General features: G+C 37.2%; 1 protein-coding gene across 1 annotated transcript; it reads right to left on the bottom strand.

Moving 5' to 3' along the window:
* Positions 1 to 10003: 10003 nt before the first annotated feature.
* On the bottom strand, positions 10004 to 14869 carry LOC137710026 (uncharacterized). Its single transcript, XM_068448991.1, has 7 exons — positions 14552 to 14869; positions 14164 to 14184; positions 12609 to 13812; positions 12014 to 12482; positions 11839 to 11951; positions 11315 to 11657; positions 10004 to 11141 (listed from the first exon to the last, which is right to left on the bottom strand). The coding sequence occupies exons 1-7, from the start codon at positions 14867 to 14869 to the stop codon at positions 10004 to 10006; spliced, it is 3606 nt and encodes a 1201-aa protein (XP_068305092.1).
* Positions 14870 to 15166: the final 297 nt, after the last annotated feature.

Here is a 15166-nt window from a genome sequence, read left to right as displayed (position 1 = left end):
TAACTTAAATAAACAAATAAAATTAATATATATTTAAATCGGTTCGGTTTGGTTTCGTTCGGTTCCAAACCATCAAAACTGAAACCGAACCAAAAGATTTTGGTTTGTTTCGGTTTCTTTACTTCAGTTTCCCTTTTTTTCGGCTTCGATTTGGTGTTCGGTTTGGTTTTTTTCAGGTTTCGGTTTTTTGAACTGACCCTTAGTTTGAAGAGTTCTTATCTTCCGTAAGGAGCTCAACTCAAGGGAGTTGTTAGTAGCAGTGATAGGGGTGGTGTAGCTACATGAGAGGCGGCATGCATGACAACTTTAACAATAACATGGTGGCTTGAGTTTGAGGTTGCCATCATTGGGGTTGTTCCTCTTTCTCTTTCTGACGCCTATATGCTTAGTTGTGAGAAATTAGCACAACTTGCTTGGCTTTGATGATTGATGGTAGGTTAACATGGCATTTTGCTTGTAGGCTAGTGAGGGCATAGAAAAATTAGCCTCCATGTCTTTTGCATTTCCACAATTATTTTGAGTTGTCTGAGGACTCCTTCTGGCATGGAATGTATGTACTAGTATGTTGGAAGTATGCCCACAAAGCCACTTATTTGATGTAATAGCTTTTGGAATACTCATAATGTTAAACTAATTTTGGTTTAATGAAGGGCAAAACTTATTGTTAACCATTGTTTATTGTATCATGTGTTTAAGCAATAGGGGAATCCAAGGAATGTATTCAGTTTAAGAGAGAAGTGATCTAAGTAAGTTAGATTAACGAAACCTTTCTCTTATGTTCATTTCTAAAACGCTCCTAGCCATAGGATTGCCAATTGGGCATTGATGATCTTCTAAGGTTAGTACATGTTATGTTGACTCAAGTGTGAAAATGACTAGTCTCAAGTAATTTAGTGTTGGACACTATTGGGGGACTTTTACGTCGAGGTGGACTTGGGCTTTGAGAACGGCCTCTTGTCTCCCTTGGTGCGGATTCGCAACAAGTCCCGAGATATCTTGAAAAAGATAGATTGTCTTAGGAAATACCCCAGCAACATCAATGACTCGAAGATAGCGTGAAAGATTAAGATAATGACTTGCTCAAGTGAAGTGTGGTGTGGAAGCTAGAAGATTATCAGTTTACAAGAGAGAGAAGGGATTCGCATGGTTGCATGGAATTCTTTGATAGATAATTCGGGCTTTCCTAGGTTGATAATAAGGTTTCTAATGATTGGGATGTCTGATGCAAAGCTATGGAAATTACTAAGATTACATGGATGGTGATGCTTGGGGCTTGAAGTATGCTTCTGGGCTAAGTGGAACTTTCTGGGTTTCTTCTTGGGTGGTTATCTCTCATTACGTTTTCTCTATCTCCTTTTCTTTATAAATCTGAATCTTTTCTTCATGGATTCTCTTCCTCCTTATGTAAGTGAAGGATTTTTCTTTAGGTTTTAAGGGAATATCCTTTTGTGGCTTGGTCTTCTCCACATTTCTCCCTAGCTATCCTATTATTCCCATTTTGGTGTAAACTAGTTGCATTGTTGAGACCTACGATTGCTTCTTCCCGAGGTGCGACTTTCCCAAGGCGCTAAATCTGGTAACGCGCTTTATGGCTTTTGCACATTGGCTATCTATGTAGGCTGGGAAGGGAAAGTCAGAATTAAATGACTGACTTGCTGGGCTTAACATGCATTTAATGCAAGAATCTAGTTTAATCCTAACTAAGGAGGTTGGCTTGCTAGGGAAAGGGATAAACTAGGTTAGTTCTCTCTCAATGATGCTTGTGTGAAATACAAAGGGTATAGGCTTGGATCTTTGGGCTCCCAAGCAGCCCAAAGTCTTCCATGACCCCGATTCCACATAGGCTCTATAACTTTCTGTAACCATCCACACCACAATCCACTTGGCAAGCCCTAAATATGTGACTTGGGCTGAGCATCATTTATGGCTAAGGAAGCATGGTGTGATGAATAGGCATGAGCATGGCATGGCATGTTTGTAAATATATTCCTCGTCGATCTTGTGCCTTGCTGTGTGTTTGTGCTTAAATGTAGGCTTTACATGAACATTGGGCCTTGAGACTTGGTTGGGTTGGTGTGTGACATTTTTGGGCCCCAACAAGTACAAAGACAAACACATAGGTGCTGGAGAGGGTAAGCTAATACACTGAACAACGATCAAAAGAGAGTTCGAACAAACATTTCATCTAAGAACTTATAAGTTGCAATATGCAAATTAGTCCTTCAACCTAAGGCAGGATAGTTGTCTAATGGATAGGTCCTTGATCTTTCACTATGTAAAAGGCATTCCATTGAGAGTGTCCACATCACTGTTGGGGTCAAGCTATCTAGTCATGTAGACATGTGAATGCACAACAAGCAATTGTTAGAAATGTTCCCTAAAAGCCAATCATATGATGATACTTTACAAACATTTCACATGTTAAACTAATCTAGTTTAATATAAAGGGCAAAGATTATTGTTTAAAGTTGTCTTATATAAATGTTATATGCTTAAACGATAAGTCCAAGGAACTTGTAATTGGGAGAATGTGATCTAAAAAAGTTAGATTCATAAGACCATTCTCATTCATATACATATCCTAAATGTTCCTAATTAAAGGATTGCCAATTGGGCATTAACAATCTGTTAAGATCAATACATGTTATGTCTTTTCTTAGAGAAAGTGACTATTCTCGAGTCATTGGTGTGACTGACACCAAGACAAACATGTAGGTGCTCAATAGAGAATGAGTCCATTGAACGCGATCAACGAGGAATTCTCATACTCATGCCACATGAGAACTCATGCTTAGGATAATGCAAATTATTCTTTTGACCTGAGGCATCATAGTTGTCTTGTGGTTAGGTCTTTGATCTTTGACTATATCAAAGTCACTTCGTCAAAGGGTGTCCACGACGTAGTTAGGGTTAAGCCAGTTAGCCATGGAGGCAAGTGAATGCACAACAACGGATATGTAACCTTCAAACCATTTGAGGGAGAATACTCTATGATATGATTAAGAATCTTTGGCCAAAGTATGAATGAGATTTAGGAAGTCGTTCTAAATCACATTCAAGGTAATCATATAAGTAAGAGAATCACATTGGATAGTAGACATGAAAAAACTATCAAACCAAACAATGTGGTCAAGAGTATTGTATTAGAGAAAGACCGTATTGCATTGTAATCCCAAACTGAATAGTTTCTCCACCTCTTCTGATTAGCTTGGGTAGCCATGACATATTACTAGGTGTCACTCATGGTTTGTGGAAGCCCTAAAGGTGTATAATCACTAAAGGGAGAATTGAAAGTATGTTTCAATTCACAATCGATTTGAAGAGTTCTAATTGCCCATTGCCTATCTAAAGGGAACCTAATGGATCGTACACCATGTAAAGAAGAGATTGAAGAAATAACGGAGATAAGTAAGGATAATTGATTAATATGTTAATTAATCAAATGAATAAGTTCGTTTTAGCTTTTGAGTAATTATTGGACCTCAAGGCCCATTAGGCTTAGAACTGTCAAGCCCATTAATTTAAGTTGTATAACAACTTAATGACTAAAGACTCAAAAGGGCCCAAATAGCCCAAAGCCTTTAGAAGGCTGGCCATATTATGAATGAAAGGGTTTTGGTTCTTTTTATCACTTCAGTGAAGTGACCTTATAGCCAAAATTCATTAAGGTTCTTTCTTGAGGAAATTGGAAAGAACAAAAGCTCTCTTTTTCTCTCTAAGAGGTTGGCCCCCTTAGACGGGATTTACTAGTATGAATCCTCCTCAAAGGTCACTCATCTTTTCTTCACGTCCCTTCTTAGTGTGGAAACTTAGAGGTTCCCTTTTTTGGGAACTTGGAGAATCCATTCATCCATTCTCTTCCAAGAAATCTATGGAGTTAAGAAGTAGGGAATGAAGGCCCTCTCTCTTGGGTGATTAGCCTTTGCTTATGCAAAGAGAAATCAACAAAGGTATAATATTTCTAAACTCACTTTGTTCTTGAATTGAGTCTTGGTTCACCACAATTACTAGGCCTTGAATTTCATGGGTAAAGTTTTGTTTTGAGTGCATACAAGCATGATTCCGGTTTTTAATTGTTAATTGCATGCATAGATGTTGCTCAAATGAACTTAGTTTTCACAAATATTTCCTTTAGCAATCTTTAACCTTCCATGGTGGGAGGAGAATACTAAGAGATATGATTCGGGAGTTTTTGGCCAAAGTATATGAATATGACTTAGGAAGAATGTTCCAAATCATATTGAAGTGAATCATATAGAGTATCACATTAGATAGTAAACATGAAATAAACTATCACTTAAACAATGTGATCTAGAGTATCGTATTAGAGAAGGACCATATTGCATTTAGTTATAACTAGATAGGTTCTCCAACCATTTCTACTTAGTTTGGGTAGTCATGACATACTACTAGGTGTCACTCATGGTTTGTGGTGGAAGCCCTCAAGATTAGCAATTACTAATCTTCATCAAAGCGAGAATTGAAATGTGATTTCAATTCACAATTGATTGTTAAGAGTAACAATTGCTCACTGCCTCACTAATTGGAACCTAATGGATCATACACTGAGTAAAGATGAATATGAAGGTATAAAAGAGATGGATAAGAAATTAAAGAGTTTGATTGAGAATGATCAAGATTAATTAATTAGTTAATTAATTATACAAAAGGTTCGTATTAGGCTTTTTAAGTTAGTTTCAGGCTTCGGGGCCCAAAAGGGTTTCGGTCCACTAGGCTTATTGTGTTTAAGTTGTATGACAACTAAAACAAAAATGGGCAAAAAGCCCAATAACTTAAGGTGCCCGGCCATAGTGAGGAAAGGGGTGAGATTTGCTTAATTGCAAGTTTGCCACTCACCTAAGAAAGAGATATAAAAACATCTTTATAGCTTTAACATCTTTAGGGTTTTCTTTGGAGAAAAAGGGAAACATCTTCACTCTCTCTTCTCTACAAGGAGGCTGGTCACTTAGGGAGATTTTGGCTATCATAAAAAATCTCTCTAAGTCATCTATTTTCTCTTCACATTACATCTTTGGTGTGGAGACTTAGTGGTACTAAACCTTTGGTACTTTTGAAGTAGCTTTCCTCACAGTCTCAACGAGCAAAGGAGAATCAAAAGGAGCAAAATCACAAGTAAGTTCCAAAGAGCCAGGAGGTGACTTGAAAGCCTTGCACTTGGGTTAATCCTTTGTGTAATCATGGATGAGCTTCAAGCGTAATGAACCTCAAAAACTTTTCTTTTCTTTAATGTTGTTAAAGAGTTTTGTGGTTCACCATTCACTAGGCTTTGAAAGTCATGGGTATTAGAATTGTTTTTAAATGCATGACTACTTTAAAGTGTTAATTGTTTGCTTATGGTTCTGTAAACGAAAATTCTGTAACGAGTGAAACACGAACATTTGTACAAAGTAGATTTGTATTGATGAATTTGTAGGGTTACAATCTCCATTTACAACTTTCCTTGGATTTAGTCTTCAAATTTGATGTAGATGCGTAGGTTGTTGATCCAAGGATCGCGATGATTTGATCTCGGACGAACGATTGAACGATTGCTTTAAGTTTTGAGCTTGAAACAATGCGTGGATAGTCTTCACCTCAAGGTTTCTGTGTGACCTATGGCAAACGTGATGTTGATGTGGGATTTTTTTGATTCAAGGGTCTTGGAGCAATCGGCACAAGTTTTAAGCTTGCAACAAAGTCTTGAAGGAATCGGCACAAGTGCTTGTTGATTCTTCAAGGGAATGCTTCAGCTTTGGTCAGTAGAAAGCTTTGGCTTTGGTTGTGTGTTCTTTGAAGAGAGCTTTGGAAATGTATTAGTCTTCAAAGATTTGGCAGAGGTTCTCCTTTTGTGAGAATTTGGCCCTTCAATGTAGAAATGGTCGACCCCCTTCAATAATGCTTGTGTTGGGACCCTTATTTATAGACTTCCAAAGCTACGGCTTTGAGTGGATTTGTGATAGGTTTAAAAGCACACCACAAAGTAGCACACAAATGTCCTATTAATTTTCCTTATTAACAATAAGATTTGTCAATTGTAGCATATGAAAATAAGGGTCTTTCCCGCAGAAGATTGTTTTATCTAACTACTTAAAATGTCACAAAAACCGGGCTGTTGTCCCTACTGACCAGCCATCGAAAAATAATTATTAGACTGACTTACACTTAGAGTTACACTCATACAAATTTTATATGCAGATACTAGACACATAGAGTTACACTCATACAAATTTTTGGGATTTTTGGAGTTGATTTGCTATTTAAATTAAATCGAACAAAAACAGAACAGAAACAGATTTTTAAGTAGTTCACAAATTAAGAAAAACGAGTTAGGGGAATTGCTATCCACCACCAAATAATCATACAAACATGTTAAGTTTCATTCAAATTCCTTTCATTTTCGGATGAAGATGCTCAAGTTGGCTCAATGTTAGAACTCAACCTATTACTCTTTCTTATGTAGTATGTTAAGAGAATGGCGTTTTCAACTTAACTTAGTCCCTAACATGCAATCTAGAATGGTGTGTTCATAGATTTAACAAGTAGAAATCATTAAAAACGAAATGAGTTTGAGTCATCACAAGGCATCGTAAGTACTAGCGTTGTCTTACTTATCCTAGAAATTGATTCACATGTTAATCGCAATTAACAAGTACTACTCTATAACATATGTAGGTCCTCATTCGACAAAGGCAGGCACACACATATTCATAGCATCAGAATCCTAGATATGCTTACTAAGTATGCATCCGTAGAAAACACATAAAGAATTCATCAATGAGACAAGTAGTGAACCAATTTTCATCCATTCGTAATAGTAATTCAAACAAAATGTCATAACAAACTTGCAATCATATTTGGGGCTTCAAAACAGCCCCTAACTACTAAAAATTAGTTACACATAATTTTCAAATTAAACCAAAAGAAAGACATGAGTTTGAGAAGATAAAATCGAGAGAAGAGAATGCCAAGATTTCCTCCTTCCTTTCCTTCCTTCCCCAACGCAGCAGCCTTGCCTTTTTTCCTTGCTTTCCTTCTTTTTTTCCTATCTTTTTTTCACACTTTTTCTCCCCCTTTGCTGCTGCAACCTGTAGGTCTTTTCTTCTTTTCTGCTGTCACAGTTTTTTTCTCCATAACTCACCCCACTAACAGCCATTTAGTGATGACAATAAGTGAGAGGAAATGCTAAAACAATTGTAACTCTTTGGGAAGCCTTTATGCCCATTACTCTCACTTAATTTTCCATTTCCTCTGATATTTGAATAGGTGTTAGTTGGCTTGTTCTTGGCTGCATCAGTTTTGGCTGTTAGTTTTATTGGATTTATTGCTTTCAATGCTTTCTTGTCAGTTACAAACTGCTCAGCCTCTTGGGAACCTTTCAGTGTTAAAACGGCCATAACTTCTTCTAGAAAAATGATATTAACAATATACGAAATGCTCCAGAAAATAGACATCCGTAGCTTTCCAAACATATAAGGCTCATTCTCTAATTCATTCTGAGATGTCCGCAACTTGCTTCCAAAGTCAGCTGACGTGCACAGGCAGTTTTGACGAATTTGTTACTTAAAATTCCACTTGTGCTATTTTTCTTTTCTTTACTTGGCAAATCCTACAAAACGCAAAAACAAAGTAAATAGCTCAAAAATATAAGGAACTAACTAAGAAAAGACAAGCGAATTTGATGTAAAATATATATAGATATGAGCTTATCAAATACCCCCACACTTAGCTTTTGCTAGTCCTCGAGCAAAACAAAGAAAACATGAAAAAGTAGCAATATGAAAAACATTAGCTTCCCCCTATGTGACCCTCATAGAATTTCATTCAAGAAAACAAATCATCAAGAACCTTAGCTAGCACCAAACAAGCTAATCCAAGCTCATCTTCCTTATTCAAATGTTAACAACTACCTTTTAATCATCCTTGAAGTGTAGTGTGTGTAATAGCCATGCTAATGCAATTTCAAGTTTTGTTTTAAAACACCACATGCAAACTAGTGACCTTCTCACGGGACATACACTCAATCACACATATGTTTAGTTTAACGTGTTTCGCTCAAAGAATCAAATGTGAAAGATCTACCATAAGCTTGCATAAAGATCTCATCTCCACAATCATAATTGCAAAACTAAAATCAAGAGGACTTTTATTGGTTGTAATGAGGCTTAGGGAGAGGGTTATAGAAATGAAAGGATAGGTAAACACAAGTTCCAAGCTACATTGCAAGCAATTCTCTTGTTGAGATTTATAAGAACTCAAGCTCTCCAACCACTCTACTAATACCTCCAATCACACCCCTAAACTTTTTATTTGCTTTGTATACAATTTTTCTTTCTTCTTCTTCTTCTTCTTCTTCTTTTTTTTTTTTTTTTTTTTTTTTTTTTTTTTTTTTTTTTTTTTTGAACCAATTTTGCACATAACTAAATACAAACATGAAATACCCCCACACTTATTCTTTTGCCAAACTCCTTCAAAGTACTTCACAAACATTTCTCATAAGACAATCTCACATTGCTCACTAGCTAGCTTGGAAAGGGTAAGGAAAAATGTTTAAGGTATAAGGGTAGACATATCTGGTGATAAGAAATAAAAGGCTCAACATATACGGCTCAAATTGGCAATCTAATAATATCATTTTTCTTTAGGAAACATGCTTATTTGGGCCATGGTGATAAACCTAATGCCTCTATCCTTTTCAAGTTCATGCAATCAATGACAAACATTTCAAAAGATCGTTACACAAGTTCTAGAGATGTAAGTCACATAAGTTCATCACACATGAAAGAATATGAGTGTATGAAAAATGCACACACCTTCAATAGACTCAAAAACTCACAGAGGCTGTATATGGTCACTATGTTCACATACGAAGCTTTAAGTCATGCTTTAGTTTCACATCAACAAGGCTATGTGCATTTGGTTTTTCAAAGATGATTAAACATGTACAAGGCTAACAAGAGAATAAGAAATTTCACACAACACATGCTTACTAAGTTCTTGATCACCGTGGTTCAAATTCAATCCAATTATATCATTGGGTCGGGAAACTAATAAAAATCTAATTCAAAACAATAAAGAAAATAAGACTATTTTTGGATTTTCAAATTTTTTGAATGTTTTTCTCTTCTTTTGGGTTCTTTTTATTTATTTTTATTTTTTTTAGGGTAACAAAACTAATTAAGAAAACAAAAAGCAACAACAAGGAAACAAATTAAACCAATTCTTAGTCAAAGGGATGAAAATTTTCAATTTGGTCATTTTTTCAATCCTTACCCCCAAACCTAAACTGGACATTGTCCCCAATGTCAGAAAACACAAAAATGCATAAAATAAAAATAAAATAAAATAATAAGAAACAAAATAAAGCATTTGGACTAAAAACTTCCCCAATTTGCAGTAAAATAAAGTGATGACCCCCAAACTTCAATTCTACAAATCAACTCCAGGGGTGGACATAAGATTCCTATAAAGAAAAGAAATAATTCAGCTTAGCACGCAAGAAAACTCAGAAAAAAAAAACAAACGAAAAATTGAAAATGACATAAAAAGACAATGAATAGAAATATTAGGTTGCCTCCCAATAAGCGCTTGCTTTTACGTCCGCAGCCGGACGGTACCAAGAGTAATCATTCAAGGGAAGCTGGTTCTTGGAGAGGTACAACCTCCACATCATGCTCCGCAAAAGACTCGTAATATGGTTTGAGTCTATGTCCATTCACTTTGAACATGTTTCTAGTCTTTGCACTTTGGATTTCCACTGCACCATGAGGAAAAATATTAGTTATAACAAACGGACCAACCCATCGAGAACGAAGCTTACCTGGAAATAACCGAAGGCGAGAATTAAATAGAAGAACTTTATGTCCAATGGCAAAGCTCTTCCTTGATATCATCTTGTCATGAAATGCCTTTGATTTCTCCTTGTATATTCGACTAGACTCGTATGCATCATTCCAGATTTCATCTAACTCATTCAATTGAAGCTTCCTCTACTGTCCGGCAACACTCATGTCCATGTTGTAGGCTTTGATTGCCCAATAAGCTTTATGTTCAATTCTATTGGAAGACGGCATGGTTTCCCATAAACTAACCGAAATGGGGACATTCCAATAGGAGTCTTATAACCAGTCCTATATGCCCACAATGCATTGTTCAAGCGCATGCTCCAATCCTTCCTACTAGGACTCATAGTTTTCTCCAAAATTTGCTTCACCTCATGGTTCGATACTTCTGCTTGACCACTAGTTTGCGGATGATAAGGTGTAAACACCTTATGTGTGACATTGTACTTCCTAAACAACGCTTCAAATGTTCTATTGCAAAAGTGACTCCCTCCATCGCTAATGATTGCTCTAGGTGTCCCAAATCTTGCAAAGATGTTAGTCGTAATAAAATCTGAAACAACTTTTGAATCATTAGTTTTGGTGGCTTTCGCTTCCACAAATTTAGAAACATAATCCACAACCAATAAAATGTAAAGAAAACCATTTGAAGATGGAAAAGGTCCCATGAAATCAATGCCCCGCACATCAAAGATCTCAACAATCAAAATAAGGGTTTGTGGCATTTGATTTCTTGGGCCCAAGTTACCTGTTCGTTGACAACGATCACATGTTGCACAAAACTCGTACGCATCCTTAAACAAACTAGGCCAATAAAAACCACTCTCTAACACCTTAAAGGCTGTCCTCTTTGCTCCAAAATGGCCGCCACATGCATAAGAATGACAAAAAGTTAGAATAGATTTAAAATCAGATTCAGGGACGCACCTTCTAATCAATTGATCAGGGCAATATTGCCATAAATAAGGATCATCCCACTCGTAGTATTTGGCGGTTTTAACAAGCTTATCTTTCTGAGCACGTGTAAAATCATTCAGAATCTTTTTGGTGACCTTGTAATTGATAATATCTGCATACCAAGGGTCAGTAACCTTTAATGAAAACAATTGCTCATCCGAAAAACTCTCACGTAAAGGGATGCGATCTTCCTCTGTGTTTGAGTGCACAAGTCTGCTAAGATGATCTGCTACAACATTCTCACTCCCTTTCTTATCCTTGATCTCCAAGTCAAACTGTTGAAGCAGAAATATCCATCGAATGAGTCGCGGTTTTGCATTTTTTTTATGAGTAAATACTTCAAAGCTGCATAGTCAAAAAACACAATAACTTTAGTTCCAATCAGATAAGATCTAAATTTTTCTAAAGCAAATACAACAGCTAGAAGCTCATTCTCTGTTGTTGAATAATTCAATTGTGCATCATTGAGTGTTCATGATGCATAATAGATGACATGTGGCACTTTGTTGACACGCTACCCTAGAACTGCACCGATAGCATAGTCTGAAGCATTGCACATTAACTCATAAGCTAAACTCCAAACTGGTGGCATGATCATAGGAGCCGTGGATAACAACTCCTTAAGCTTGTTGAATGCTGTCACACACTCTTCATTCATATCAAATGTTACATCCTTTTGAAGCAAACGGCACAAGGGTCTAGAAACCATTGAGAAGTCCTTCATAAACCTACAGCAGAAACCTGCATGTCCAAGAACAGAACGAACCTCCCTGACAGTAGTAGGGAGGGGTAAAGAACTAACAAGTTCTACTGTAGATTTATCAACTTCAATTCCATTTTCAGATATGATATGCCTTAGAACTAATCCATGCGAAACCATGAAATGACATTTTTCCCAATTTAAGACCAGATTAGTTTCTTGACAACGTTTTAAAACTAGGGACAAATTATGTAGACATGTATCAAAAGAATCACCATAAACTGAAAAATCATCCATGAACACTTCAATTATTTTCTCAATCATATCAGAAAAGATACTTACCATACACTTTTGAAATGTGGCGGGGGCGTTGCAAAGTCCAAACTGCATCCTCCGGTATGCAAATGTGCCAAATGGACATGTGAAAGTCGTCTTTTCTTGATCCTCCGGAGCAACTGCAATTTGATTATATCCAGAATAGCCATCAAGAAAGCAATAATGAGAATGGCTAGCTAACCTTTCTAACATTTGATCAAGGAATGGAACTGGAAAGTGATCCTTGCGTGTGGTGCTGTTTATCTTCCGATAGTCTGTACAAACTCTCCAACTATTTTGCACACGTGTAGGCACTAGCTCACTAGCTTCATTCTTAACAACTGTGACTCCGAATCGCTTCGGAACTACTTGAACAGGACTCACCCACTTGTTGTCCGAGATAGGATATATGATTCCAACATCAAGAAGCTTGATAACCTCTTTCTTGACGACCTCCATCATGAGTGGGTTCAAATGGCATTGAGCTTCCCTTGTAGGTTTTGCACATTCCTCCAGCAGAATCCTATGCATACATGTAGCTGGATTTATACCTTTGATATCTGCAATGCTCCAAGCTACGGCAGTTTTGTGATCCTTCAGTACCCGGATCAATTTATCCCCCTCTTCTGCTGTGAGTTGTGATGATATGATAACCGGTAATGTTTCATCCTCTCCCAAAAATGCATACTTCAAATATTCAGGAATCAGTTTAAGTTACAATTTGGGTGCCTGAATCACAGAAAGAAGAATTTTTTCGTTAGAAGTAGGAAGAGAAATAAAATAGGAAGAAGACTTACCACGAATTGGTGAAAGAGACTCAAGGGCTGCCACTGTCTGGATTAATTCTTCTTCAATGTGCTCGGAATAATTAAGTTTTCCATGTGTAATGCTATGCACCAACGCCTTCTCTAAATTGTCTTGTCCCACACCTTCATTAAAACAATCCTGCACAAAATAGTCAAACGCATCAATAGACAAACAAGATTCAAAATCACTAGGGTACGTCATAGCATTGAAGATTTTGAACTTGACACTTTCTCCATCAATTTCCATGGTTAAAGTACCATCGTAGACATCAATCTTCGTACGCGTCGTTCTAAGGAATGGTCTTCCCAATATAAGAGGAAGTGCAGTAGGCATAGGGTCATGTTCCATCTCAAGAATAAAAATATCAGCGGGGAAAATAAGTTCATTCACTTCCACAAGTACATCCTCCAATAGGCATTTGGGATATCTATTTGAACGATCTACCAACTGGATTAGTACCTTTGTTTCCTTCAAGTTTCCAAGGTTTAGTGATTCATACACTGAATATGGCATCAGATTGATGGATGCCCCCAAATCACACAATGCTCTCCTAAACTCTTTCCCTCCAATTACACCTGGAATGGTAAAGCTACTGGCATCCTTCAACTTTGATGGTAGCTTTCTCTGCAAAACAACTGATACTTCCTCTCTTAATGCCACAGTTTCTTGATCATTGAATCTCCTATTGTTCGTACAAAGCTCTTTAAGGAACTTTGCATACTTGGGCACTTGTTTTATGGCATTTAAAAGAGGTAAGTTCACTTGGACTTTTCGGAAAGTATCCAAGATTTCCTTATTAGTTTGCTCCTTCTTAGACTTCATAAACCTACGAGGAAAAGGAATAGGGACACATGAGTTAAATAAATTTTGAACTTCTTTACTTACCTTATCAGAATCTTTTTTGTTCAATTCTCTATCTTTAGGAGACTTTTCAATTTTTGTTGAAGCCTCATCTTGCTCAAGATTTTTGGTTTGTTGCTCCCTTTGCTCATTTGTATCTTTTCTAGTCTTCTTTTTCATCCTTGGCTGCTCAAAAACTTCTTTTCCACTTCTTAAAGTCACAATATTCATCTGCTCCGCATTTGGATTCACCACCGTTTGGCTAGGCAACATTCCTGGTTGATGTTGTTGCCCCATCAAACTTGCTAACTGACTCATTTGGCGCTCAAGGTTTTCAATTGCTTTGTCTATTTTCTGTTGATGAGATTGAATAGAGTTAGCTAAAGAAGCAATTAAATCCTCAAGAGACTTACTTGGAGCTTGTTATTGTTGAGGCTGAAATGGTGTCTGCGGTCTTGCTTGAAAGAAGCCAGGTGAACGGTTATAGTTGTTGGGAACAGATTGTTGTCCGTTGTCTTGATTGTTCCACTTTAAGTGTGGATGATCGTGCCACCCTACATTATAGTTCTTGGAGTATGGATCATACTTTTGTCTTTGTTGCCCCTGAAACCCTCCTAACGCATTAGCTTGCTCAAGACCACCTTGATCCATCAACGAAGGGCACATGTCTGTGGCATGTCCCATCATTGAACATACACCGCATACCTGTTTTGGAGCCACCATAACCTGTTGCACAAGATTAGTCAAGTTATCTAATTGTAATTCAATACTAGAGTTAGCACTGACCTCGTTAACTTTCTTAAGAGGTAGCTCATCTCTCCTTCCAAATTGTCGTGTGTTGCCAGCAATGTTCTTTAATAACGCCTTAGCATTTATTGGTGTCTTGTCCATGAATACACAATCTTTCATAAAAATATTGTATTAAAAGATGCTCTGAAATTTGATGATTAGGACAAGATGCAACCAAATGTGTGAATCGCTCATAGTAATCTCCAAAGGGATCTCCATGTTGTTGTCGGATTGCACATATGTCTTTCCTTATGCTTGCAGCTTTTGTGGCCGGAAAATATTGCTCCAAGAATGCTTGCTTCACCTGGTTCCATGTGTTCATTGATCCCGAAGGTAAATTGTAAAGCCACTTCTTTGCTTTAGCTTCTAATGTAAATGGGAATGCCCTCAACTTAACTTGCTCCTCATCCACATTGGCTGGTCTCATTCCCGAACATACCAAATGAAACTCCATGAGATGCTTGTTCGCATCCTCTGTTGAGAAGCCATGGAACTTAGGCAAGTAGTGAATCATGCCGGATTTAAGCTCAAATCCTCCTTTTGCATTTGGATATGTGATGCACAATGGTTGTTGATCTGTATTAGGCGTTGCCAACTCCCTCAAAGTCCGGTTATCAACCATGCCTTCTTGTGGTTCTTCCTACTCTTCTGAACTTAAATGTGGTGGAGAAGATGGTGGTAAAGACACCGATGCACGCTTCTGCTTGATTGTTCCTCGAAGTTTTCAAAATGTTCGTTCAACCTCAGGATCGTAGGAAGCTAGATCAATGCTCTTAGACTTTCGAGTATGCATATACTACGAAGAGTACCTGAAATAAAAACAAAAACAAAAACAAAAACACTAATTAGACAAGAAAAGAAAACAATAAAAAATAAGTAATTAGAAATAACAATCCCTGGCGACACGGCGCCAAAAATT

This window comes from Pyrus communis, chromosome 12 (assembly GCF_963583255.1).
Source record: "Pyrus communis chromosome 12, drPyrComm1.1, whole genome shotgun sequence".
NCBI lineage: Eukaryota > Viridiplantae > Streptophyta > Magnoliopsida > Rosales > Rosaceae > Pyrus > Pyrus communis.
This window is presented reverse-complemented; position numbering and strand designations above follow the sequence as displayed.

Excerpts from the sequence above, each read along its gene's own strand:
- LOC137710026 (XM_068448991.1), bottom strand. The coding sequence starts at position 14,869 with ATGGTTGATAACCGGACTTTGAGGGAGTTGGCAACGCCTAATACAGAT. Across the intron at positions 13,813-14,163 it reads TTATGGTGGCTCCAAAACAG|AAAATAGACAAAGCAATTGA; the intron begins GTATGCGGTGTA and ends TCTCATCAACAG. Across the intron at positions 11,142-11,314 it reads GCTATCGGTGCAGTTCTAGG|CTTTGAAGTATTTACTCATA; the intron begins GTAGCGTGTCAA and ends TTGACTATGCAG.